At 44.2% G+C, this 27,726-nt stretch overlaps 1 protein-coding gene across 1 annotated transcript; it reads right to left on the bottom strand.

Moving 5' to 3' along the window:
* Window positions 1-27,699, bottom strand: SLC27A2 (solute carrier family 27 member 2). Its single transcript, XM_048867763.2, has 10 exons — window positions 27,119-27,699; window positions 21,963-22,172; window positions 20,474-20,632; window positions 19,172-19,296; window positions 12,816-13,010; window positions 12,030-12,120; window positions 9,727-9,925; window positions 8,548-8,645; window positions 2,599-2,729; window positions 1-833 (listed from the first exon to the last, which is right to left on the bottom strand). The coding sequence occupies exons 1-10, from the start codon at window positions 27,594-27,596 to the stop codon at window positions 657-659; spliced, it is 1,863 nt and encodes a 620-aa protein (XP_048723720.1). The 5' UTR covers window positions 27,597-27,699; the 3' UTR covers window positions 1-656.
* Window positions 27,700-27,726: the final 27 nt, after the last annotated feature.

The following is a 27,726-nucleotide window of genomic DNA, read 5'->3' on the forward strand; positions in this document are numbered from 1 at the left end:
TACAGCATTCTGATTTATTATTTATACAGCACCACAGAGTCATTCACGACAGTATATGACAATCGAAGACAGGTCCCCGCTCCAAAAGAGCTTACAATCTACATACATAATAACACAAGTCAGAGCACAAGTTGATTGTGATTTGCCTAATAAGCTGTGTATGTGCCTTGCTAATTCTGAATTTTCTCTCCTGTCCCATTTTGAGGCCCTAACTCAGGAAAGCCTTTGAGCACAAGATTACGCACAAGAACAGGAATGATGGTGCCGCTGGGTCATGGAGGCTGTTCCAGGCACAAGGGCCAGTGTGAGAAAGGCACAGAAGAACCAGTGGAGGCAGGGAGCAATATGGTGATGGGAGTGAACAGTGCTGGGTTCGAGAGGGGAAGAGGAAGAAGCAGCCAGGCTGAGAGGTAAGTGGAGGCAGAGTTGTTGTGTGTCCTGAGTGAAGCTGGGAAGTGTGAAGGTTAACACACAGACCACAGGGAGAAAGAACAGTAGTTTTATGTAGCTCCTGTCACTATTAAAACATCTCCATCACACAGAATTTTGGATACAGGCACTTGATAACATTGATCAACTCACCAAAATGGCTTTTTGGATTCAATAATGTGTTTTGAAAACTGAATATTCTAGAACAGTGATTTTTTTGGACACACTTACAGTTTTAGGCTATTGTTATTTATAGCATTATAAATGTCCTGCGTCATCGGCACGTACGTCTTTTCTTTGTCATCCAGGAAATACAGGCCATCCCTGATGACTGCTGGGTTGAAGCCCTCCTCCATTAATTGCACTTTACAGTGTTTAAAAGTTGCTGTGATCTCAATAGCATCCTAGAAAAAACAAAAAGGATTCTCTAACATTGACAAGCAACTAACAGTGGGTACTATCTTTAAAGCTGGAAAAGTCAAACCATTCAGAAGAAAACTGTCTTGCATTTTCTCCAAGTGCAATAGCTACATGAAGAAAAATGAATGAGGAGGACTTGTGGCACCTTAGAGACTAACAAATTTGTTAGTACAGACTAAAACGGCTACCCCTCTGAAACATGAAGAAAAATGTAAATCCTATCTCCAGTGGTGTAGACAATTAATATATTTGAGATGTGGGACTCAGATTTGATGCAGCTCTGTAGCCTCATAGCTAGGAGTCAGAGACAAGCTAACAAAATGTATAAGTACCTAAATTTACCCAAGAATTATTTCTGCAGGTTTCAGCATGTGGGACATAATCCTGGTTCTGGACCTTGGAAATGCTTGGGGCCACAGCAGCCGAATGCCACATAAGGCCTTCTGCACTGCCCCGCATCCTGAACAGATCTCTATGGCCTTCAGCAACGAGACTCCTATGAGCATACTCATGCATGTTCCATTTGTAACATAATGAGAGACAATTGCTTCAGGGCCTGATCTAGCAAAGCACTTATGCATGTGCTTAAAGTTAAGCCTTAAATTTAAGCATGTGCTTAAATGCTTTGCTGAATCAGGGCCTTACTAATGTCTATTAAACAAATGGTATGATGGGGTCTATAGCTTCTTTCAGACCACAAAGGGTGCCTTGCAGCCATAACATCCCCCAGCCCAAGATCTTAACCATCTGGGCTGCAGCACAAAGTGGCCTCCAGGAACCAGAGTGAAGCCAACAAAAGGCTGGCTCCAAGGGAATCCTTCCTGGAGAGCGGGGAAGCTAAAACAAATCCGCTGGCTTCCCAATGAGGCCTGGTGCAATTAGGACCAGTTGGACCCTGTTCTGAGTTTAAGAGAAGTGGGGTGTGAAAAGGGCAGGATTTTGCTCAGAAAAGGAAGGAGAGGGAAATCTCTACAGGAGGTTACGTAAGTCTCCGGGGGTTGTGTTGTGGATGGCAAAGCACAGTATAGTTTGTCTCATGTGATTATTTGCGTAGCTACCCAAAGACAGAGGCTGGATTAAATAGTTTGGGATGTTAATATCTCTGTGTTTCTTCTGATGAACCATCCCAGTAAGTACATGGTCTTCTTGAGAGGAAAATTCTTTTATTTGTAATAAATAGATACATACAATCAAATTGCCCTCAGGATTGGCTTCCTCAGTTTAGCTTAAACATTATATTTCAACATGAATAATATAGACAAGGAGGGCTGAGGTTGTTTGTTCATCAGTGTATTGAAATCTAGAAGTGGCAGGGCCCCTAGCCTGCAGAGTGCTCCAGGTGGGTGGAGCCCTATGTCTGCAAGAGCAGTTTGCCTACCAGCACAGCTTAAGTTTGAAACTTGGCTCCCTTCGCTGTGTTAAGGGTATGTAAGAGGAAGTCTGTATATTTCCACCGAGAGATCTTTCTAGTTCATAGGGACATGCATGATACATTCAGACACATGACAGGCATCCTGCATTTTCATAGGCTCACCCAGCTTTCTGATGCCAGGCAGAATGGAAACATCATGGGCCTGATTCTCCTCTCCCCGTGGTGTAAAACAAGTGTAAGCGAGGGAAGAAAGAGGACCCTAGAGTGCTGCCAGCATAATTATAAGTAACTGCAATCCTCCTGGAAACAAGGGAGAAGACAGACTAGTGCCCTCTTTTTAGCAGTGAGGCAGGAGACATGTAGTAAGGCTGCCTTACCTGAATCCTTACAAAGCGAGGTCTTGCATAATTTGGCAGGTAGTCTACAACGTGTCTGTATATCTGCTCCCCATTAAATTCACACCCCTCCTTTAGTCGAATGGATGCCATTCCTATTCTGCCTTCATGACCTAGAGGAACAGTTATAGGCAAAAATAATGGTTGATATCTAAAGTCCTGTTGTATAAATGCCAACACTTGTGTTTCTTAGCGATTTCATTATTTAAAGATCTCTAATGATGGGAACAATACATTTATAGGACTGAGATAAAACTAGAGTGACCAGATAGCAACTGTGGGGAAAAAGGGACAGGAGGTGGGGGGTAACAGGTGCCTATACAAGAAAAAGTCCCCCAAAACAGGACTCTACCTTTAAAAACGGGACATCTGGTCACCCTAGGTAAAACCCAACCCTGTGCAGGATCCCCCACACCACTTTAACCCTTAGGCAGAAATTGCACTCGGCTGGGACTGAGTGAAATCTCAGAACTTGACTTTTAACACTGGGGTTAAGTTGTGCAGAGAGCTTCACATGGGTTTTATGCACAGGGGTGAATTTGATCCCTAAGGAGCAGAAATATGAACTCTACTGTAAATTGCTGAAAAAAAGGACCACGCAACTGAGCATGGAGCAGGTCTCATTTAAATCCATCCATCCTCTGTTTGCCAGAAGTTGGGAATGGGCAACAGGGGTTGGCTCACTTGATGATTGACTGTTCTGTTCTTTCCCTCTGGGGCACCTGGCATTGGTCATTGTCTGAAGACAGGATACTGGGCTAGATGGACGAACGGTCTGACCCAATATGGCCATTATGGTCATCAGGTCTGGTATTTCTGGCATAAATGGTTCAGGAATGTACACAATGTATTTTAAAGTGGAACTGTTACAGATCCACAAATCTCCAGTGTTTTTCTGCCCCCATCCAGCAAGAGTTCTGTTCAGATACAGTCAGGAGCTGGGACTTCCTCGCCTTTCTTCTCTGCAACCCTTCAATAGCCTCCTCCCTAGCCCTTCAAACAAATCACTCAGGATATTTAATATACAGCAAATACTTTAACAACTAGGACAGGGAAGGAGGGGACAGAATGGTTTCAATAGGAGAACATCAGACCTAATATTTTTAAATAAATTCCTACAGTCATTTTGTGACTAAATGGATTTTCAAACAGGGGCATTATGGATTATGGAATTAATTTTAATCCCTAAAAGAATAGAGAACCTGCTAGACCTGATTTTCTCATGCACTGCTTACAGTAGGCCAAACTCTGACAGGTCTGGCAGGTCCTGACACCTGCAACTACCACAAAAGTCCGTGTTTACATTATACTGTAGAGTTTAGGCCAAATTGCGTGAGAGTTACACTGGTTTCACACCTGATTTTTTTTGGATTTCATACTAACCTATTTTTTCCACAGCTGAATCTTTCCCTCAAATCCTATTTTGTTGTTAATAGGTATTTAGAGCCAGCCTTTGTCAAGAGAATTCAATTCCCATTTAAGCACCAAAACATGTGTCCAGATTTTTAAAATAATTCAGCACGTCAGGTACTGAGTTCCTTTGACAATCTGACCATAAGCATCACAATGGGAACTGCTGGGTGATGAATGTTTTTGAAAATCTGCCTTCTATTGGATCCCAAAGTGGGAGCTGAGACCTTTTCAAAGTCTGGTGTCAACCAAGAGCGCCAAACACTCTAAAATCTTGGCCTTATTGTTTAAAAATGAATTTAGGACCCTATTCTGCTATCTGCTACACCAGTGTAAATCAATGTCTAGATTTACACCAGGGTAACCAAGGGTAAATATGGCCCATAATTCATTAATTACTTTGCAAGATAAAATTTAAGCAAAGTGTCACTTTAAACATGATTCAGTTCTGCAAGCTGCTGATAAATAGCAAGCTAATCCACAAATGAAAAAGAGACAAAAGAGCATGGGACTATCTGGTGTCTAGCGGCTGTCAACAAGAAATACTGTAATTCTGGACATTCCTTCTGGATTTTTGCTCAAACTCATCCATCTGAGGGTGAGGATGGAGAGGAATAAAATCCAGTCTCTCCTCATTCATCACCATCCAACAGGGCTGTGCATTTGAGTTCTGCAGGAATCCAAATAACTGGGTATTTGTATAAGAACGGCTATACTGGGTCAGACCAAAGGTCCATCAAGCCCAGTATCCTGTCCTCTGACAGGGGCCAATGGCAGGTGCCCCAAAGGGAATGAACAGACAGGTTATCATCAAATGATCCATGCCCTGTCACCCAATCCCAGCTTCTGGCAAACAGAGTCTAGGGACACCATTCCTGCCCATCCTGGCTAATAGCCATTGATGGACCTATCTTCCATGAATCTATCTAGCTCCTTTTTGAACCCTGTTATAGTATTGGTCTTCACAACACTCTCTGGCAAGGAGTTCCAGAGGTTGACAGCGCGTTGTGTGGAAAAAATACTTTCTTGTGTTTGTTTTAAACCTGCTACCTATTTATTTCATTTGGTGGCCCCTTGTTCTTGTATTATGAAAAGGAGTAAATAACACTTCCTTATTTACTTTCTCCACAGCACTCATGATTTTATAGACCTCTATCATATACCCCCTTAGTCACCTCTCTTCCAAGCTGAAAAGTCCCAGTTTTATTACTCTCTCCTCATACGGAAGCTGTTCTATACCCCTAATCATTTTTGTTGCCATTTTCTGAATCTTTTCCAATTCCAATGTATCTTTTTTGAGATGGGGCAACCACATCTGCACGCAGTATTCAAGGTGTGGGCATACCATGGATTTATAGAGAGGCAATATGATATTTTATGTCTTATTATCTCTCCCTTTCTTGATGACTCCCAACATTCTGTTTGCTTTTTTAACTGTCGCTGCACATTGAATGGATGTTTTCAGAGAACTGTCCACAATGACTCCCAAGATCTCTTCCTTGAGTGGTAACAGCTAATTTAGACCCCATCGTTGTATATGTATAGTTAGGGTTATGTTTTCCAATTTGCATTACTTTGCATTTATCTGTTACATTCTTGGTGTTTTCTTGCTTGAGATATTGATTGGAGGCAGGGGACAAAACTGCATAAGGAGCTGGTCTTTTCATGGTATTTCTATCACCCAGAAACACAAACACATGCCAGCCCTCGCAATACTACAGTCCCATAAATACCACCACCACCACCGAGCACACACCTATGATATGGTTTTCTGTAGTGGCTTTGCAGCACTGTAATAAGGAAAAAGACATTTCCACAAACAAATGGAGCCACATGAAGACAGAGCTAATATCCCCACAAAAGGCATTGCAGCCGGCAGTCATGTTAATGCTTGACATAGTGCTGTGCAGAGGTCCCACTATGCAGACAAAAAGGGAAAATGGCAGCTAAAGGCAGTGCAGAGCAAAAGAAAAAGATGGGAGTTTATTGAGAGCAATGGGCATATAGTTCCCCTATAGCCACCATCATAAGCATGTTTCTCTTCCTCTTTCCAGATCACCTGCTCAAAGAAGCCACCTGGCATTCAGATTTGTTTTCTAGTGTTAGTGAAAGATCTGGTTTGGAGCTTTATATTTTTGCATCCAAACACACTGGATTAGTTATCTCTTCCCTGAACTTGTGTATTTTATTTTGTGTGGTTAACTCCAGGTGCATTAAGAGACTGAAATAGAAATATTATTTGTACCATATAAAAACAAGCTTACGTGCAAAAAATCAACAACTGTATAATGCTGTGGTAAGAAGAGAACTGTTTTGAACAATTATTATTGCTTTCCTGTGAGGCCAGTCAGTAATTGGATATGAACACCTCTTCTAGCTGGTTTTACAAGTCCAGTGGGAGTTAGGCTATACTTCCCTCATCTCCTACAATGTAATCTGAGAAGAGGCTAAGGAACTCTGGACTATTCACATGGTTACCTGGCTTGTGCAATCTCTCCCATGGCAATTGTGTGTTTATCTCTATCTCAAAGGCAGGTGCAAACAAAGGTAATGATTTAAAGAGATAAACCCTAATTTTGCTTTAGTTGTTAATGGTGATATGCAAAGAAATCTTGGTTCGTCGTCCTTTTATGGTTTCTTTTGGATAAACACAGGTGGCCTGAAACAGTGGTGGTTGGGCTAAGGGGTTTTGCTGTTGTTTTTGTTTTTAATCTTGGAAACATCAGGAATGTCCACTATGGTGAGCCCTGTTTTGGCCAGAGGAATTACTGGATGTGTCAGAGACTGTATTGGGAGTTCTCACACTTTCAAGAAATAGATGGGGGTGTGACATCTTTAACAAAGACTTCCTAATTCCAAAGCATTAATTAGCCATTGAAGCTACACACATCATAACGTATTCTAGGCTAGATAGGGCCTGAATTTCAAAGCAGGAAAAAAAGCTCTTTCTGAAAAACCTTTTTGTGCTTTCTTTATATATCACCAAAAGCAAATATGGACCCAAGCCTAAGGCTACCCCCACCCCTTTGCAGAAGCACAAAAACTGCAAGTAGTAAATGTAAGACAAGTTAGAGAACATTCACCATGTAACTGATTCTAAACTGACCTTCTCTTTGTTTGCTTTAGGGTCGCCCAAAGTTTCATTGTGATCCCCCAACATGGATCATGCTGGGATCTGCCATCATAAGCCTTTTGCAACAAGACCTGACATATGGGGAGAGGTGTGCAAATCAGGTATCTGAAAAGTTTCTATTCTACTCAGTTATTAGATTACAAACCCATATGGGTAGGGACAGCATCTTCATCTGTGCCCTGTACAGTGGCAAGCACGCTGGGCCAGATCCTCAGCCACTCTTCACCCTCTGAGGCATAGGGGGCATTTGATGGAATGCAGTGTGCTCCAATGATCCTGGTCTGTGGAGTGGCTCTTGGGATCTGTCAGCCACAGGAACAAATTAGAATAGCCTTGGGGCTGCTCTAAGTTGCTCAGGGGGACATTTGGGCCCCTGGCAGCTCCAAGATAAAGGAGACAGAAAGGTGATGTAACGCTACATACTCTGACCCCTTGGGTCAACTAAGGTTAATCTGCCACACCTGATAATCTGACCCTATGTCAGTGCTCTTCAAATTACATAATGATAATTGCCATGATACAGATTAAATGGGGGTGAGGGACTTTATTTAATGTTCTGAGGACCACCCAATTATCTGGGGAGTAGAAAATTGTGCATGTGGTACAAAAGAGACTGTACATGTGATTAGAACTGCTTTTGGGGATTCAGCTCATTGAAGAGAGGTGGGAGGAAACCCAATTTCCCAAACTACTTTCTTCTTCCTTTTCCCCAAAATCTCTCTCCACAGTATTTTCCCTCTCTCATTCTACAGTAAGTGCAAATCTGATAGCTATAAAACAAGGATCGGCAACCTTTGGCACGTGGCCCACCAGGGTAAGCCTGCTGGCGGGCTGGGTCGGTTTGTTTACTCGCTGCGTCTGCAGGTTCGGCTGATTGCGGCTCCCACTTGCCGCAGTTTGCCACTCCAGGCCAATGGGTAGTACAGGAAGCGGCAGCCAGCACATCCTGCGGCCTGCGCCACTTCCCGCAGCCCACATTGGCCTGGAGCGGCGAACCGTGATCGACCGAACCTGCAGACGCAGCAGGTAAACAAACGAGCTCGGCCCGCCAGAGAGCTTACCCTGGCAGGCCATGTGCCAATCCCTGCTATAAAACATAATGGCTAGTTATCTTCTAATGTGGTTTCTAAATCTCAAATCCGCTCCTACTTTCCTCTTAACATCCCTTGCCCAATACTAGACTAAAAAGGAAGATTTTGCTAAGGCTCTGTAGCTAATAGACATTGTACACACTTAAATGACTGAGTTTACCAGATGCAGCACACGAAGAATAGAGAAGCCAAAAGAGAGAGCCTTTTTGTACAGTTCACTTAGTACGTGATGAAATTATGGTATTCTGTGTATAAAAAGATCTTGCATTACCAGATTTTCAAATGATTCATTTATACCTGGCACAGACACTCCATACACATTAACTTCTTGGACAAAGTCGATCAATCCGAAAATATCTGCAACTTCAGTAGTAGCCACGTTTTCCCCTTTCCATCTGGAAAACATACAGTAGTGAGCAGGTTTCATCATTTCTGATCAACAACAACTTTGTCATAGGCTTACCATTGTACTTTCACTTTGGGATCAGGGTGCACATTCCTATTGGCATGAGGGACCTGTTTTAATGCCCTACCTGTTGGGGTACGTGGAACCTGTAAGGTTCCAGAGAGTTCAAGGAAGGACTCTTGTTCTACCGGTAACCCAGTGTATCGCCTTCTGATTTTGTTTTCTCAACTGTCAATATTGTGGGCCCTAAGCACCCTCTCCCTAGCTCTATAATTTTGGGTCTTGGTGGCTTACAGCGAGAGAGGGGAGTCCCAGGCTGAGTCCAACAGATTGAAACATACAGATATTTTGAAGTCTTCTGCTGTGGTTATGCAGGTGGTGAAGGAAAGATATTTTACCTCCACCACGGCATCTGGGCGGTATCATGCTATAGAACCATTCCTGGTGCTGGTGGTGAACAGCATGGTCAAGCTGAGCTGCCCCTACCTGATAGTAGACATGAGGCTCACTGTTGAGATTTTTATGTTACTTTGAGGATGAAATCTCTTGAATCCAAAAGGAGCTGTCTGCCTCCATGTTGACACAACAGGGCCTGTTGAAGGCTTGAGTTCCAAATTGCTGGACATGTTGGGGAAGCTCCAGCTACAATCTGTGAGCTGGACCCATGTCCTTTCTAGATGGTGAAGGCACTTAGAACTCATTAAGCTTGTTGTAGGTAGAGACTCCCTACACAAATTTTAGGAAGGCAGAGAACCAGTTTTCCTTAAAGAAGCTATTATGTAGCTCAGAAAACCTTTTGGCAATCTTGCCAATTAGCAGCTTGGATCTAATCTCCCTTTCTGGAGGCAGGTTTTTGAGAAAGATGCAACAGATAATTCAGGCAGTGTCTGGAATCTTCATTTGAGCTTCAGGAAAAGGAAGTAAGTGATGTAGGGTCCTCATTTTTCTCACCTTGAAGTGAGACAAGTGAGTGCTCTTCATCAAACATTGAGAGATGCTGGACAAGGAGTCAGAAGGAACTGAGACTGAATTAACATTTTCTTCAGTCTTAAGTATCTTAATAAACTAACCGGAATGTATCTCCGACTCTGTCATGAAAGTAGATGAAATTGTCCTGGTCAACCATTAAAAGGTCACCACTATTAAAATATAAATCCCCTTTCTGGAAGACGTTTGTTAGTTTTTTCTTCTCTGTCTGGCTTTTTGCTCCTGCATAGCCATTAAAAGGAAAAGATTGTGTGATTTTGCAGATCAACAGCCCCGCTTCACCTATGAAGGGAAAAAAATGTCTTGTCATGTGTTTGCAAACCACCATGTAATGACACTATATACATGATTTTAAATGATATAATAGTAGTGATGATGTTTGTAGATGTCATAGAATCATTTTAGGCTTCTTTCATAATCACCTGCCCTTAAAATTAGCCATATAACTTTAGGTTAAGGGCTCAGGCTCATCCTTTCAATACCATGGGCTCTCACAAATAGAGCGGATATTACAAGTTTTATGATACTACCACTCTGTACGCTAGCGGACAGGAGCACAGAGTCATTGAAGATTTAGGCTGAGATATGCAAAGCCTCTCAAGACTTTGGATGCCCAATTTCCATTAAAATTCATTGAAACTGGGTGTCTAGATTCCCTAGGCAGCTTTGAAAATCTCAGCCTACATAGGGCTTGATCCCACCTGGGGATAAGCAGGATTACTCCATGAGCATCCTCTGAAGCGGGCCACTTGTACTCCACTTCCCTACAAGCCAGGTTACTTCCATGCTGTACTGGGTGCTTCAGGGATTGTTCACCTCTCAGCCATCCCACAAGCAGCACAAAGAACCAGTTGTGAGGGGAGAATGCATATAAGGACTCAGCCCACGCACTGTGAATGCAGAATGCATTAAAAAAACTGCTTAGCGCATCCACAGCTACAGTACGTTGCTCTCTAGACCAGGAGAAGCTATAGTTATGGAGTGACTTGTGCTGAGGGGTGGGAGTGTGACGTTTGGAAGGAGGTGGTATTGTACCTATGTCGATATGCAAGGTGAAATTCACCCACGATCAGCAGGAAGATAGGGCCTTGTGCGGGTGCTGTGCTCTGGGGCGAATGTTACCCATAATGTGTACAAAATAAATTGCAGCTGCACACTTGGCAGCCTTCTCTATCCTGCCCTCTGGCTTGGGATTTGGTGGAGATTTCATGTTTATCCATTTTATGGATAAGGAGTTTGTTTCTATAGCACCTTATAATCCTTCATAACCAAATGCCAGATGCCCCCCCAACTCAACGGCTAAAACCCCAACCTCCCCTGATGTGAACATTTACACACAATACCAGGCACGTGCACTCTCTCCTTCCTGCCAGTCCGCGATACGGTGTTGTGGTTGGAGGGGAGAGAAGGAGACACACCATGAGGCAGGTCCTCAGCTAGTGTAAATTGTCATTGCCCCATTGACTTCCGTGGCATATGCCAATTTACACTGGTGGAGGAACTGCCCCCATACGTACAGTGGGAGCATGCATTTCTGCTCCACCTCCCAGCCTTCTCACATTCCTCCCTCACACAAATATGTATCTGGCATTTTTGTAGTCCAGAGGCCAAATCCCACTCTCAGATAGATCAGTGCAATTCTGCTGACTTCAGTGGAGTTGCGTTAGTGTAAATGAAAGGAGAATCTGGCCTCAGCACTGAATTTTTGAGCAGCTCCATGTGTGAGATTGGAAAGGACCAACAGGGAGATGGAGCTGAAAAAAATATAATTGCCTGAATCCTGTATGTGCAATCAACAGCTGTATGGAGCGTTCAGTTTGAACTCAGAATTGTACATTCCAGTTATAAAGTCATCCTCCATGTGAAAATGCCTAACACACGTAAAGTATCAAAGTAGTTGCCTCACTTTCATAGTTGCATTTTCCATTAAAACCAATGAAAGTTTAATCTACAGGGGCACCGATTTTACTATATAATAATTTTGAAAATGCTTCTTTTGGTGGCAGGTTAAGTAAATTTATCAGACAAAAACAAGATGGCTCAAGTTGAAGGCCAAGGTCCATACTATGAAAAGATTATATTAGCTCAAAGGTAAAAGCACCCTCAACTAAAAGAGACTGCAAACATACTGAAGGCAGATAGAATTATTAAAACAACATGTAATATTTATTTGATCTGGCATTATCCCTTGTCTTTCCTTAAAACTGCATACCAGATCTCATTCCCATAGCAACAAATTTTCTTGTTTGTGTTTAAAAACTAGAGATTACCCAACAACTGTCCTAAATGGCCTTTCCCATTAAAATGGGCATAGAAAGGTTAATTTGTGATTTTAAAGAATTAAATTTCTTTGTGATTTATTCTTTTAAGGAGTAAACATTGGTACCTTTGGGAACTCTTATGCAATATCCATTTTCATCTCGGACTGGTTCATCTTTCTCTACGTCGTATCTAATCAGCTCATAGCGTATAATTTTCTAGTGAAAATTTACAAAATATACATACACGTGAATATCTGAATTGAATTTTCAATATATTCTACGTATTGAAGTATTGCTTTAAAAGGTGCTAACTTCATAATATTTCTGACGTATGTTCAGTGTCCAAATGCTCTTTTGTCTGAAAATCTGGCAGCTGTATGGGGCTCCCATTGCAATAAAACACCTGTCACTGGCCCAGGTCAGCTATTCCACAAGCTATTCCAGGGCTCAGGCTGTGGGGCTATAAAACTGCAGTGAAGATATTTGGATTCAGGCTCAGGCTAGAGTCCAGCCTCTGGGACCTCTCCCCGCTCGTGGGGTCCAAGAGCCCAGGCTCCAGCCCGAGCCCAAGCACTTACACTGCAATTTTATAGTCCTGCAGCCTGAGCCCTGCAAGCCCAAGTCAGCTGACCCAGGCCAGCCACAGGTGTTTTACTGCAATGTAGAGATACTCTTAGTGAGATGGCAGCAGTTAGGGTGACATCAGTCTAGCATGGGACAGGCATAAACTAAAGTTGGGGAGTGCAAGGAACCCTTCCCTGGGTATATCTGCCCAAGGTTCAGCTGAGCACTGGGCTATGCATTTGCCTCTTAGGGCTTAAGTGATGTGGAGGGCCCATGTGAGCCCTTGGCAATGAGTTGAACTTCACCCCTGAAGGACAGAATGCCAGCACTGATGTTATTTTGCTTACCTTATGGAAGTAGTTTACTCTCCCCACGGCACCGACTTTTCCAGTGTAGTTAAAAAACCCAACATTTCCCTCGGTTGCAGCATAGAACTCCAATATACGGATGTCTCCAAATCTTCTGACGAATTCCCTCCAAACATCAGCCCTTAACCCATTGCCTATGGCAATCCTTACTCTGTGATCACCATCGCTGTCTTTCTAGACATGAAAACCCAACAGACATAGGTTAATGATTAGGTTGAGAAAAATGAACAAGTTTAAAGAAGACATCAGTCTGCAAATATAAAGCACATTTTGAAGTATAACAGGTGTACACATCTTTACAGCTACATGTGCAGTTATGAGATGGATAGATGGCCTGATACTTACATTGTCTAATATTGGAGACAGGAGAAGGAATGTTGGAGCAGCATCAGGCTGAATATCTGTCTTCAGCTGAAGTCAGTGGCAAAATCAGGGGGCAGGGCTGGCTCCTGAGGGTGAAATTCACCACCTGCAGCGGGTCAGCATGAAACCTATGCCCCGCTTTATGTTCCACTTAAGCCTGTTTTGTGCACAAGACTTGTAGTGACCCTCTGCATTCTGAATTCCACCCTTAGTGCCGTCAACGATTTAGGAGGTAAAAATGGACAGATTTTCAAATTCCCTACACTTCAAAATGACATTCAAGGGGGAAAAAAAAAGCTGTCTCGGCACTGAAGTCTTTACCTAGGCAATACATTAGCCTGTGTGAGGACTGCAGAACTGAGCCTGTTAAAATGAGAATATTTTCCTCTCATTTTTTAATATGCTGCCATACATGTGCTCTTCACACAGCAAATATGGAGATGACAAAGAAAAGGGTGATAGTTCATCTGGTTGCTTACACGAATTGTTCTTATTTATTTACTTACATCCCAGCAATAAAAGAGAACCGAATTTGGCTGTACGTATAGTCTATAATACACAAGCTATTCTAATGGGCTTTCGGAAACAATGGACGGGAGCTATAGTACGCTGGGAATTTTGACAAAATCTGGGGACATTGCTCTTCCAGATCTTCTAATTTCTGAGGAGAATTTGCTCCTCATAGTTGTGTAACTTAATACCCAATAGCATTTCAAGGCCCAAGGGGAGAGGTTTTTTTAAAAATACATGTTGGCTTATTAACCTGGACTGCTTTCACTGTTGCTACTGGCCCAAATTCTATTGTAAACCCACGATCACAGGATGGCTGCCTCCATGGCACCCCCTCGTGGCCTTATGGTGTTCCAGAAAGTGGCCCTCTGTCTCGATTTCCCTCTTCTGGTGTCCAGTGCACATATCTCATTTCCCCCCTTCTTCCAGAGTCCCCCATAACTCCACATAAGTTTTCAGAGTATAAATAGCCTTTTGCAAGGTTAGTTTGTTACAAAAGGTCCCACAGCCACAATTCAGATTTCTCCAGCACAGTCCACACAGTACATTCACATTTCAAGTCCCAACATGCCATCAACACACCATCTACAGCTCTGACATCTCTCCCCACACTACACCACACCTTTCAGGTACAGATCTGTCTTTTCTCACCACACCTCAGCATCTCTCACTTTTCCCCACCCCAGCCCCTCTAGCTGGGGTGCTTCTCCGCCCTGAAGGTATGGTTCCAGCTCTTGCCTGGAGATATAAGCAGGCTCACCCCTCAGCCCTCTCTGGCCCTCTGGCTTCAGCTTTACAGCTCAGAGAGCCAACAGGCATTTCTGTCTGCTGTTCTCAGCCTTCAGCCCTCTCTAGCCATACCTCTCTGGCCTGGGGAAGTTTGCCTTCCTGCCTTCTGCTTTCACCAGCCTGCTCTTGCTTTATTCCTCATGAGGGAACTCTTTATTACTCCCTTCTTCCCGGGTATCCCCTCCCTGATGCTCTCAACCCAGCTCAGCTCTTCTTCTGAGCGCACTCTGTCTCTCTCTCTCCCGTGGGTTACGAACTCTCCCTCTCTCAGGACTGGGTTCTGGACTCTCTCTAGCCTTTGGGCTGTCTCTCATTTATAACTCCAAGAGGCAGCCCCACCCTCCTCATTACACCAAACTAGGGTGCCCCTGGAGTGGAACAGGAGAGCTGGACTCCATTTCATTTAAGGGGACAGCTACCCTGTTATACCTACCCTTCAATCCTAATTTTTCCCAGGCAGCAGCTGGCATCTCAGTGATCTGAGCAAATGAAATTCTGCTTGATAGAATGTTTGCATTTTCTCAAGAACCCTAACTCCAGTGGGACATCAGCCAGAAACAGGAATGTCCAGCTGGACTGGATGGATACATTAGCTCAATGCATCTCAAAGTATAGTGTGTGCAGGGCTAGCCAGGCGGGGAAGGGAAGTATGTAGAACCGTGACAGTGTTACTGCCAGTTTCCCTAGGCTGCCCTGCTAGCATGGAGAGGGTGAAGGTGACCACAATTAGTTTTATTTTCCTGAAGCTTCAACTTTCAGAAGTTTGGGAAATGTTGCATTAGCTGAATGTTTCTCACTCAACTGCCAGCAGTGAAATGGTTAAGCAATTTCTTGTCATTTAAATGTTCGTAATCAGGCGTCTAAGTTCATGCTGCTGTCTATGCTGCTGTCTGTCTGTCTAGTTACAGAGACAATGAGCCAAATCTCTCCCTGGGGCAAGCCCATTAAAGACAAGAGAGTTACTCCAGGGAGGAATCTGGACCAATGAGACAGCAGTTTGGATCCATTTACATTGTTAGATGTTCACAACAAAAAGGACAAGAAACTGCCATGGAAATGAGGCTGCAAGTTTTGAATATGCAAATACTCTAATTATAGTTTGCTTTTATTTTTTGATTATTCCAGCACATGATACTGTTCTGGACTTCAGTTATGTAGCTTCTGGGTTACTGTTACTTTTCTACACACTTGGTCCAGCCTTGGAAGGTCAGTTCAATAATCCAAATCAGTAGTTCTGATTGATTTTCCTCTTTGATTTACTGAAAGATTTGCCATTAAAATGTCTGAGCAGAGTCAAGTAGCATATAAAACAACCCAGACTGTCTGCTGAAGTTCTGCACACTTGTGCCCTGATCCTGTATGGTAGAGTTCAGTTATTCTAAAGTCTTTCTGGGTTGACAGTAACTTGCGTGTTATAGAGGCCTGCGCAATATGTTTATGTGTCCTGGGAGGTTTTTTCTTATACTGCTTGATTGGGGACTTGTAGGGCTTTGAGACCAAACGTGTTTCCATTTTGAAATGTTTCACTGGGGACAGTTTGTTGGTTAGCTCCAGACCAGCAGTCTGTCCTTCCTCTTTCAGGGTCCTGAAGTTGCTCTATCTCATTCATTCTTTTCCATTTGTTGGCTATGGAGTCCAAGGCCAGAAGGGACCATTGTGATAATCTAGTCAGACCTCCTGTATAATACAGACCACAGACCTTCCCCAAAATAATTCCCAGATCAAATCTTTTCAAAAAATATCCAATCTTGATTTTAAAATTTCCAGTGATGGAGAATCCATGGGAGGGTGCAAATTAAGGCAGAGGGTAATTTACAGCCAGGTATAACTTACTTAGGCTGCCAGCTCTCCGAGGCAGGGACAGTCACTTTACGTTTGTACAGTGCCTAATGCAATGAGACCGGGACCTCTCGGCACTAGCGCAGTACAAATAAGAGCTTCTGCCAAGTCAGGCTGTTGCATGCTCTCTCTAAGGTCTTAATTGCAGCTTTCTGGGAGAGGCTCATCCACTTAACATGGTGTACCTATGGGCCCCAGCACCACATATTAGAGAAGCCTGTAGGCCCTGCTTGTATGGAAATGCTGTCTCCAAAGTTGCTGAATCCTATGTGCTTGGGGCGATGATAAATCCTGTGTTAAATAATTAAAACAAAGCTGTGTGTCGGTTTTCTTTTAAAGCCTGATCTTCATATATAAACTGTGACTATTACCGAGGAACGCCCATGGGAAAGCCTGCTTCCCCCACGAAACGCCACTCAGTTACACTGCCCTATCATTTTCATGAGTATAATTCTTTCCCTTGGCTTCAATGTCAGCCTTGCAAGTTTCTCAGTTTCTGTAAGACTCCCAGTACTTTCATTAACATGTCAGTTAGCGGTTCAGCTGTTTTTCCCTGTGCTGCTAACATTACTGAGGACCTTTGCCCCTCTAGGCATTCGCAACTGACCTGTAATCAGGCGGCAAAGCTGACACCAGCTGTCCGAGTCCTTGAGACCTTGGTTAAACTCAATATGGCTTGTGATTCCTTTGTAGTCTATGATTAAACGGGGCATGATTGCCAAAGGATAAAATACCATGAACTACGAGCAACTATAAACGAACCTATTTACGTTAAGAGCAAACCCCATGTTGCAACCAGAGAAGTAACTTGTACATAAAACGTATGAAGGCATGGAGTGGGGAAGAGTTAGCCACTTGTTCACTAAAATAGATAACTCTCAGAACCAATGCTAGCACAATCAGGAGTTCTTGGGGAGGAGGATCCTTGCAGTGGTTTTAAGTATTTATTGTGTTAACAAATCCTGACAGAATGGTCATGACTATTTATGAATGGCTGGGCGGCTGGATGTTAGACGCACATTCTGGCAAGTTTACTGCCTGCAGAAATAGATTCAGAGTATACTTTTTCTCTAGCTCAGCTTGTATCTGTTGCTCCAGCTCCATGGGTTCTACTGAAGTGGAGTGGGGCTGGCTTACATCCTCCTGTCTCTTGCCTGCTGAAAACTGATTCTAGCCACGTCCAAATGTTAAATGACCAGCTCCTTGATTTCCCCATGGGACCTTTCGTGTTTGGTCTGCAGCTAGCTAGATTATAGCAGGTGTGCACTTTCTCTGTTCATTGTTATGGCATATGAAGCTGAGAGCCTAGTTATGACGTGTTCATATTCTAGTACTCTTTGTCAAGATTGTGCAAAAGAAATGCCCACTTTAAGTCACTGGTGCTTAGTTTGAAAGACATTTCATGTTAATCTAAATTAAACTGGAAACTCCTTGGGTCAAGGATCTTGTCCTGATTCTGTATCTGTAAAATTCTGTGCAAAGTGCTTTTAGTTCCTCGGGTGGAAAGAGCTATCTAAAAAGATGTAAAATAATATATTACACCTAAATAGTCATTATTTTAAGAAAATAATTTTAAAAATATTGAAAATGTGGATGGGTAAAATATTAAACCAAGGCCCATCTGCTTTTCACTTTAATACTTTTTGTTTTATAAATTGAGTCTTCACAATATGGAGAGCATGTTACATACTTGCTAATGTCAAAACAGATTCATATGTCCTTTGCACTAATGGGAGAATACATTGTAAAGTGTGAGCAGTAAAGTAGGCAATGGGAAAATGAGTCGGTCCATATAAGCAGATATTCACATAAGGGGTTTCTTCGCCTCTCAATATTAAAATAAAATAAATATATTGCATTATCAGTAATGGGAATTCTTTGGCTAAGACCTCCAAGAACACAGATTCATTAACTGGGACTTGATTCTGAAACTAGGCAACAGCTTTTAACAAAGAAACTACGGCTTTGCTCCAACGTGCCCCGTACTCTTCTTTCCCCTTCCCAATGCTCCTCCCTTCTTTCTCCTATGCTGGGGGGAGGCTTATTGCACAGGAATAAGCCGTCTTAATGCTGGAGGAATTCCCCAGTTGCAATCTCTGCACACTCAGTATGTCTACACTGCAAAGAAAAACCACCAGGGCAGTGAGTCTCAGAGCCTGGGTCAAATGACTTGAGCTTACGCTACAGGGCTAAAAACATCAGGGTAGACATTCCCGCTTGGGCTAGAGCTCAGGCTTTGAGATCCACCCCCTTCGCCAGGTTTCAGAGCCTGGGCTCCAGTCTGCTCCCGAATGTCTACACTGCTATTTTTAGTCCTATAGCACAAGCCCAAGTGAGCTAACCTGGACTCTAACACCATGTCTACACTAGCAAGCTTACAGTGGCACAGCTGTACCAATGCTCGTGTAGTTGCTCCATGTCAACACTCCCATTGACACAGTTACACCAACTCCAACGAGCGGCGGTAGCGGGAGAGTGTCTCCCTCCGACAGTGCTGTCCACACCGGCGCATCTGTCGGTGTAATTTATGTCGCTCAGACCGGTGTTTTTTTCATATCCCTGAGCGACGTACGTTATCTTGACAAAAATGCTAGTGTAGACATAGCCTTAGATTCACTGCCAGGGGGTTCTTCCCCCGCCCCCATCCCCCATGCTGATGTACCATTAGACAGTGGAAAATGAACTTGGTAGAACAGAGAATCTGGCCCCTGGGTTAATCTGTGGAACATCTGAGGCTCATTATAGTCCATGAAAATATTAGAAGTATTACACAGGTAATCCAGACAATACTTATTATCAGTTTTCAAAAAACTCTGGTGCATAGAAGAAATTACCTTTGGCATGTTGCATAAATACCGAAGCACCTCCCCAATATACTGGATGACTGTTACGTTGTATTTCCTGCAGTCAACCCAAAACTGGCTGGCTGAAAATTTGGAGCGTAGAGCTAAGGTTGCACCTACACAAAGAAGAAGAAGGGGGAAATAATAGAATTGGGCTATAATAAATAGATTTTGAGAAAATGGTACAATTTGCTTAGTAGTTTCAGTGATGAGTACAGGAAATTTGCAGGATGACAGATTATATAACTTCATGTTAAAAGTGTGTGACCCTTTCCTAAAATAAAGTCAGGTACAATCCATGGCCAGGAAGTAGCTGTATCCTTTAATGCTGTCCATCAGAAAGTATGGGAGTATTCATAGTGGATGAACTTTGTGGCACTCTGCACCATGTAACCCCGGTGGTTGTGCTGCACAGGAGGAGTTGCCTGTGACAGACATTGCAGGTGCATGCAGTATCTTTGTGAGGGGCGGGGAATCACATTGTATGAAGTTGATCAGTGGTTTCTGTCTCACTGTGGGCCAGAGACTGTATGCAACTCCAGGCGGGAGGGTTACCAGTGCTCTTCCCGGAACTAAAAACAGGATGTGTGTGTGTGATTACAATTATAGCAGCTCACTCAGGCTGTAAACACCCGCAGAGAGGTACTACCTCTAGGGAGGTTTGCCTGTACTGTTTCAAACTGAGTGTTCCAGAGACCAGCAGACAAAGAAAAGCGCTTCTGGTATAAAAAGACTGAGTCTGAAGGGCTTTCTTTTTGATACAGCAAACAGACAAGACCTTCTGTCCAGTGGGGGACCCAGCCCTTGCAGAAGGGTTGGAAAGACTTTGGCTTACAAAGGCCACATAAGACTAGCTTTTGGCCTGTGGATAGGAATTTTTATTATTTTTTATGCTTTCCCTGTAATGCTTTTGCCCTAACAAGTATATTTTGCTTTGTGAGGGCTGGTCGGTAACTAATATACACGCTTGTAGCCCCTGGAGAAAGGTTAACCACAGAGGCTGGATCCTGGTCATTCTGGGGAAATCTCAATGAAGTGCGGAAGGACTGCAAGTGTAAACCCCCAGTCTGGAGGGAGGATGATGCAGGTCTCCATCCAAAAGTGGTGAGGGCTAAGAAGACTGAAGCTTCTAAGTGGGTGCCTTCAAAGGAGACCAGGAGTGGAGTCAAAGGTGCAGTTAACCCTGAAACTGTGACGCTGCCATGTAGGGCTGGAGAGCTGGCTCCGGGTATGAATTTTGCTGTTTCTTCCCATATGCACAGTAACTCATTTACACTGTAAGGTGCACTGTACCTTGCATGATGCATCCATGAACTCCAACCAGGAGGGCAGCACTGTGATACAGTGGCAGGGCATTATACACAATGTCCTCAGAGGTCACGCCACTTGCAATGAACAAATTACAACCTAACAGCATGCGTTCGTGGGTAATCACTGCAGCCTTTGGAAGACCTGTGTAAAGACAATAGAAAAGGTGTGCTCTTTCATATGATTGGTACACCTAATGACCAAGGTGGTTTGGACAGGGACATCCCTTAGCGGAGGAGTTATTGAAGGGGATACTCAATCAGGGGTAGGCAACCTATGGCATGCGTGCCAAAGGCGGCACGCGAGCTGATTTTCAGTGGCCCTCACACTGCCCGGGTCCTGGCCACCAGTCTGGGGGGCTCTGCATTTTAATTTAATTTTAAATGAAGCTTCTTAAACATTTTAAAAATCTTATTTACTTTACATACAACAATAGTTTAGTTCTATATTAAAGACGTTTAGAAAGAGACCTTCTAAAAACGTTAAAATGTATGACTGGCACGCGAAACCTTAAATTAGAGTGAATAAATGAAGATGCGGTACCCCACTTCTGAAAGGCTGCCACCCCCTACTCTATAGCCTCATAACTATAAGAGGCTAGAAGTTGATAAAGTACAGATAGAAACAAAAGAGTCAAATGAAAAAGAGTCCTGTTTATTTACAGCACGTGAAGGTATACAACTAAATATTGACAAGTTTTATAAGTGTTTGTATACAATTGCTAGAAGTCCAAATACTAAGATGGCTTAACCTGAAGGCCTGCTATTGAGTGAAGATTTTGATATGATAGGTATCACAGAAACTTGTGGGGGACAATGCTAATCAATGGGGCATGGTAGCACCAGGATGCAAAATATACAGGAATGCCAGAGTAGGTCACGCTGATGGGGGAGTGGCACTGTATGGGAAAGAAAGCATAGAGTCAACTATAGTAAAATATGGTACAGTTTGATTCATTTAAGATACAATTTGATTCACATACACCTCGGAAGACGTTTACTTCCAAAAGTGCTTGCGATAGTTAATGGGCCTCATCACCTTGTGATCTAGTCAATGAAACCAAAAAGTGGTTAAAAATAGCCTCTAGGGCTGTACCGATCTCTGAGTCCCCCCTCTACCCCCCGGCCGATTTTGGAGATTGGACAGTCACATCTGTCTATTTTTTTTCCAAATGTTCTTCTCCCCCCATTGATGTGTTAGATGATCCACACACACAAGGGAACCTGACGGTACACAAAGTGTTTTCCAGTGCCCAAAGAAAAGGAAAAAAACATTTGTCTCTAATCTCTTTCATTTCCAGAACTCTTGGGTTTCCTTGTAACAGTAGCAGGTGAAATATTTTCAGACAGAAATGGGATTTTGAAGATGGCTTGTAAGAATTGCTAAGCAGAAAAAAGGAAAATTAAAATCTCACTCTAATCATTTCTTCCCCTCCGTCGCTGGGATGTTTCTCAGATAACCCCATTTACATTACCTGTAGTCCCAGAGGTATAAATATACATGGCAGGAGTTTTAGAAGTGACATTTGATCTCCAAGAGTGTGGAATAGGCTCATCTGAAACCACTTCCAATTTGTCAATGAAGCTGTCAACCCCTTTTGTGTCGGATGTCCTGCTTAGGTAGAAGACTCTGACGTTTTCTTCTTTCAGGGCTGGCAATATTTCTTCAACAGCTGCTTTGAATTCTTATGGAGCAAAGAAAATAGAAAATAATTCTAAGAAAATTTTGCATGGCCAAATTTGTGTCCCAAGTTTTGCCTTGGGAGATTTTGAATTTAACTGGACTCAGGAGTGCGTCATGCCTATGTCGGTTCAGCGTCTAATGAAAGGAGTGAGGCCATGGCTACTCTACAGTGGCTACAGGGACAGCTACACTGCCGCAGCTGTGCTGCATGGTGCTGTAGTATAGAAGCTTTCTACATCGACAGAAGTTGGTTTTCCCTTGATGTAGATAATCCGCCTGCCTGAGAGCCGCTACTCCAGTGCGGGTTAGGTCAACCTAATGACGGTGCACAGCGCATGACATTTTTCACAGCCCTGACCAACGTAACTTGGGCAGTCTCAATTTTAGGTGTAGACCAGGCCTGAGGAAAAGCACTTTGTGCCTCCCTGATCCTGGGGCTGACTCCATCATCAGTACAGGTTAGCTCACCTTTGAGAGGTATGGGCCTTGCAAGAACCAGGGAGTAGGAATGCCCTAGACACACTTCCTCCTGCCTGCAGCCACCAGGAACATGATCCCTGGGCTGGGGGAGGACTATATAGCTGGTCCAGCCAGCTCTGTGTCTGCTGAATAGGACTCATGCTGAGGGTGTTCCCTAGGGAGCCTTATAGCCTCTTTGTGGCCACTTTGTGCTAGCTAGGGGATGGACAAAATGGACACTGAAGGGTGGTGAATTTCCCTCTTCGAGGGAAATACACTCCTGTGCAGAGTTCCCACACCAGCCTATGTACCACTTACGTCCCACCCATCCTTTGTACAAAGGTGAATTTCATCCACGGTGAGCCTGGATGCCAAAGAAAAAAAAAGTGGACATTTACAATAAAAAGGGTCCAGTGTGAGAAATGACAATGCACAGGCTCTCTTCATGTACAGCACGACGTTTACTTGCTCACTTGCTCTATTAGAAAAATAAGATTATCTGCTTTGGCTGGTGTAGTCACCAGCATCTTGGCTGGTTTCTTGCAACTCAAAGTCCTCCTTTAAACAGCGAATGGCTATACGCGTGAAAACAGAAAAGAGAGTCTACATTTTCATAATGTTGGGTGGAATCTGACAAGCACGCTGCAAAGCAAACAAAAAGACCTTTCAAATCACAGGTGTGACAATTCCCCTTTGAACTAGCAAGTTCAGATAATTTAACATGGACCCTCATCACCAATTTCATTCAAACAGCTACTGCTTCAGGTTTCCATTCTCAAAACAGCTTGAAGCAGGGTGGAGAAGGAATCACAGACTCATGTTGTAGAAAGAATAATTTATGGGAATCAAACTGTAAAATTCACACACAAATCAAGCCAGGGAACATTCACATCCAGGGACACATTGGGGTTGATTTACTCACATAAACGCTCCCACTGAAGTCAAATCAACTGGAGTTTTATGAGAGCAAGGGGAGGAAAATTTGGCCCCAGGCACATGCTTTCAAATTTGCTGATGTGTAGAGAGACACAAACCAGATTCTCAGCTGGCATAATCTGTCATAGATCCATTGACTTCAGTGGCTGTCTTGAGGGCTGCCCTAATCAGTGCTGAGTGTAAAGCCAGCACCAGGATCAGGGGGAAGAAGCTGTGCTGATTTCTATGGAGCTACATTGACTTACACCAGCTGAGAATCTGGCCCCACATTTGTAGTATGTTTTATAGCATAAAATATTTTTTTTTATGTCTGAACAAAACCCTGACACGCTGTCCAATTTAATGTCTACAGTTAACTTACGTAGCGCTTTAACTCTTATATCACTAAAAGCAAAAGTGAGAGATTACTTGTAAGAGGTAGCTGGTTTATGTAGTGCCGATATAAAAGAGCCAGTATTCGCTGTAGGAGACTGACTCAATATCCCAGGGACTTTTCTCTTCACTCAAAGGACTGAATTCTTGCACACGCCATTTTTTAGATATTCATGTAATTTGCAAGAGTCCTTTCATTTAATTTATATCAATCCCTTCCCCAAGTCTTGAAATGGTGCAAGAGCTGGCTGTGTGCATTTTTCTTGTGTGGAAAAGCCATCAAAAGAGTCGGAACTGTTCCTAATATGCAACCTACTGTTGGATTCAGCAACCCAACCTGCTGTATCCCAAAACAAACAGCTCTGCCATTCACTTTGAATTTAGCAACTGGTATTGCTATTATTGGAACCAATATTTCTAGGGTAGTTGCCTGTCGATGTTCTTGGCAATGGTATTTATAAATATACCAAGGCAAGGCTCAGACTGTAAAAGTTTGCAGTTTCCCCTCCCAGAAAAGCTACCCCCAAAGCTGGAAGCTTGCAGGCCATCTGTGTGGAGACCCCAGACCTCTGTTGCTACTCTGGCTCCCACCGACACCCCTGGCCCCCTGCCAACATAACCCATTGGTGCTGTACTGCCAAGGATCCCCCCGACCCTCCGTAGCCTCCTCTAGGGTTCAGGCAGGGGAACTAAAAATGGTTAATATGGCTTCAGGCTGTATTAACATTTTTGGACATCTTCTGCAGAACTGGAAGGGAGAATGATGTGCATTCAGGTGGCCTGCCCCTCCTGTTCCTGCCCACTCTCACTCCACCCCCTCCTTCTACACAGACCCTGGACTGCATGGAGAATTGGGTTGGGTGGCAGGGAGTGGAATGTTCTGCAGAGGCACCTGACCCCCCTTTCTCCACATGTAGATCTAATGAGCCATGGTCTGGCACCAAACAGACGTAAATACAATACACTCTACTCCTGTTTATAATTGAATCAGCATATTCCTTTGCAGAAACCTATTCAAAATATCCATGCAAGTAAATATCAGTTGTGATCATGATACAGTTGTGATCATGATATAGCTGTGATCAGAAGAGATTTACCTTTGACCAAGGATAGCACAGAAATGCAGAGTAAAGGTCGAAACTCAGATCGAGGTGACAAAGTAAATGTTTAACAGAGGGGAAATCTTTTTTTTTCTTTTTTTTTTTGTCCTCTCCTTATATTATTTTAACAGCTGCTAGTAGTGACTACCTCAGCTAAGATTGGGGAAATTATGTCATTAATAAGCCATTATTTTCAACCACTCAGCTTAAAAAAAAAATCTCATTTTGGGCTGAAACCTCCTTGGTTTGGTCTTTTCCCAGAGCTGAATACTTTTTGGAAAAGTACATTTTCCTGTCCTAAACACTAGTTTTTTTCCATACTGATAAGCAGATAAATTGATTAATTTTGAAAGTTCAAATGTAGCATGGAATTCATTCTCACTGAGGTATAGTTCCTGTGTTAGGCTTGGAAAGATTTGTTTTTGAGTTAATAAAATTTAGGAGCATTTAAACATCTGCATAGAAATGGCCTTGACCCTGCAAATATTAATGCAGATACTCTATCTTTATATATAGATATATAAAACACCTGATACCTAAGTATCTCTCTCTCTTTCTGGATATTTCCCCTTACTATATAAATTGGAAATGAAAATATATTGCAAATCATTTGGGAACATTCATCCATTCATAGATTCTAAGGCCAGAAGGGACCATTGTGGTCATCTACTCTGACCTCCTGTCTCACACAGGCCATAGAACTTCCCCAAAATAATTCCTAGAGCAGATCTTTCAGAAAAATATCCAATCTTGATTTTAAAATGGTCAGTTACAGAGAATCCACCCTTTGTAAATTGTTCCAATGATTTATTACTCTCACCATCAAAAACTTACACCTTATTTTCAGTCTGAATTTGTCTAGCTTCAACTTCCAGCTCTTGGGTGGTGTGTTATGCCTTTCTCTGCTAGAGTTAAGAGCCCATTATTAAATATTTGTTCCCCATGTAGTTACTTACAGAAGGTATGTTACATTCTTGCACCTGACTTGATGCATCCTCTGCTTACCCCAAAAAGCACCTGGATGTTTAAATGCTACATCTTTGACTGCCTGGCTCTTTGACAAAAACCTTCAGCACTATGGCACAGATCCTACAACCTATTTCATCTGGGCTGATCCTCCTTTGCCCACCTGGAGCCCCATTAAGTCAGTGGGGCTCAATGAAGGCACAGGGGACCACCTAGACACAGTCAATTTCAGGATTAAGATTTAAGGCCCCAAACTTGATGCTGATAGGGCTACTCATGTGCAAAGCTAATCATGTGCATTGGTAGGACTAGGGCCTTACAGACTGCATCTTGCTCTTCTGCACGGGCTAAATATGGGCAGAACCCCACCTCCCTCCCTAGGGGAAAAAATTCTGGGCAAGGCATCTCCCTTGCCATGCCTCACCAAAGCTGTGGGAGTTGAGTTGAGACAGAGCATCCGAAAGACCTTACAATAAGACTCCATTTACTGTGTTCACTGACTTTTGACCCAGTTACCTCTGTCCTGCACCAAGCTGCAGTTTCCTCACTGTTTATTTGTTCCAAATTACTGACACTGGAGAGGTGAAGTCTTGACAATGAAGTTGTAGCAGACGTTATTGTACATGTTAAAGGAAGAACCCTCCTCCTCAACCCGCTCCCCACCCCCTGGGGACTGTCCCACATCCTGGGCTACCCGTCCCCAGAGGGACTGTCCCACACTCCAGGCTACCTTCATCTCCTGGGGACTGTCCCATATTCCGGGACATCCTCATCCCCTGGGGACTATCCCACATTCTGGGTCCCAGGGGGACTGGCCCACATTCTGGGCTACCCCCAACAATGTGGGGACTGTCTCAGATTCCAGGCTACCCCCATCCCCACCCCTGGGGAACTCTCATATTCTGGGCTACCCCCATCCCCAGTCCCGGGGCCTGTCCCACTTTCCTGCCTCAGAGGGCTGCAGGGCAGGTGAGCTCTCCCCCTGAGCAGATGTCGATGAGCAGCAGAAGCCCAGGCAGCAGGTGTGGGCCCACGTGGATGGGCAGCCGGGGGCAGCCACTTTCCCTATCCCCCCACCCTGAGCAGCTCCGGGCTGAGCAGCCTCGGGTCTCACCTGGGGCTGCCAGCAGCACCTTGGCTCCGCTGCACTGGAAGCAGTGCAGCAAGGACTTGGCCCTGATGTTGCAGTTGAGGCAGGCCATGGCGCAGCCCAGCTTGGCCAAGCCCAGCCAGATCCAGAGGTAAGCAGGCTCGTTGCCCAGGAAGAGGGCCAGGCAGTCCCCTTGCTGCAGCCCGGCGTGCTCGCGCAGCGCCCGGGCCACCTGGCTGCTCCGCTTGTCCACCTGCCCGTAGGTGTGCACCTCCTCCCTGAACAGCACCAGGGGCTTGCGGGGTGTCCGGCGCGCCCGCTGCGTGAACACCTCCAGGATGGTGCGCGGCGGCGTCCGCGCCGAGTAGCTGCGCACCCGGTGCGACATCCAGGCCACCGTGAGGAAGAAGCGCAGGTCGCCGAAGAAGTAGGGGCAGGCGAGGCGCAGCAGCAGCGGCAGGAGCAGCAGCCCCGCCAGCGCGGTGTAGAAGCCGGAGAACATGACCCTGCCCGGCCAGTGCTCAGCGCAAGGGACTCGGAGCGCACGGAGCTGCGCTGGGCGAACGCGGCCGCTCGCCTCCCGGCTGGGCAGGGGCGGGCCCAGCCGCTCCCTCCTCCCTGGCCCCGAGCGG

This window comes from Caretta caretta, chromosome 10, assembly GCF_965140235.1.
Source record: "Caretta caretta isolate rCarCar2 chromosome 10, rCarCar1.hap1, whole genome shotgun sequence".
Lineage (NCBI taxonomy): Eukaryota > Metazoa > Chordata > Testudines > Cheloniidae > Caretta > Caretta caretta.

What these genes read in the sequence shown, in the direction of transcription:
- SLC27A2 (XM_048867763.2), bottom strand. Translation starts at nt 27,596, where the DNA reads ATGTTCTCCGGCTTCTACACCGCGCTGGCGGGGCTGCTGCTCCTGCCG. An exon ending in GAGTAAACTACTTCCATAAG is followed by an intron (nt 12,121 to 12,815) that starts GTAAGCAAAATA and finishes AATTTTCACTAG; the next exon opens with AAAATTATACGCTATGAGCT. An exon ending in CTCGCTTTGTAAGGATTCAG is followed by an intron (nt 834 to 2,598) that starts GTAAGGCAGCCT and finishes TGTTTTTTCTAG; the next exon opens with GATGCTATTGAGATCACAGC.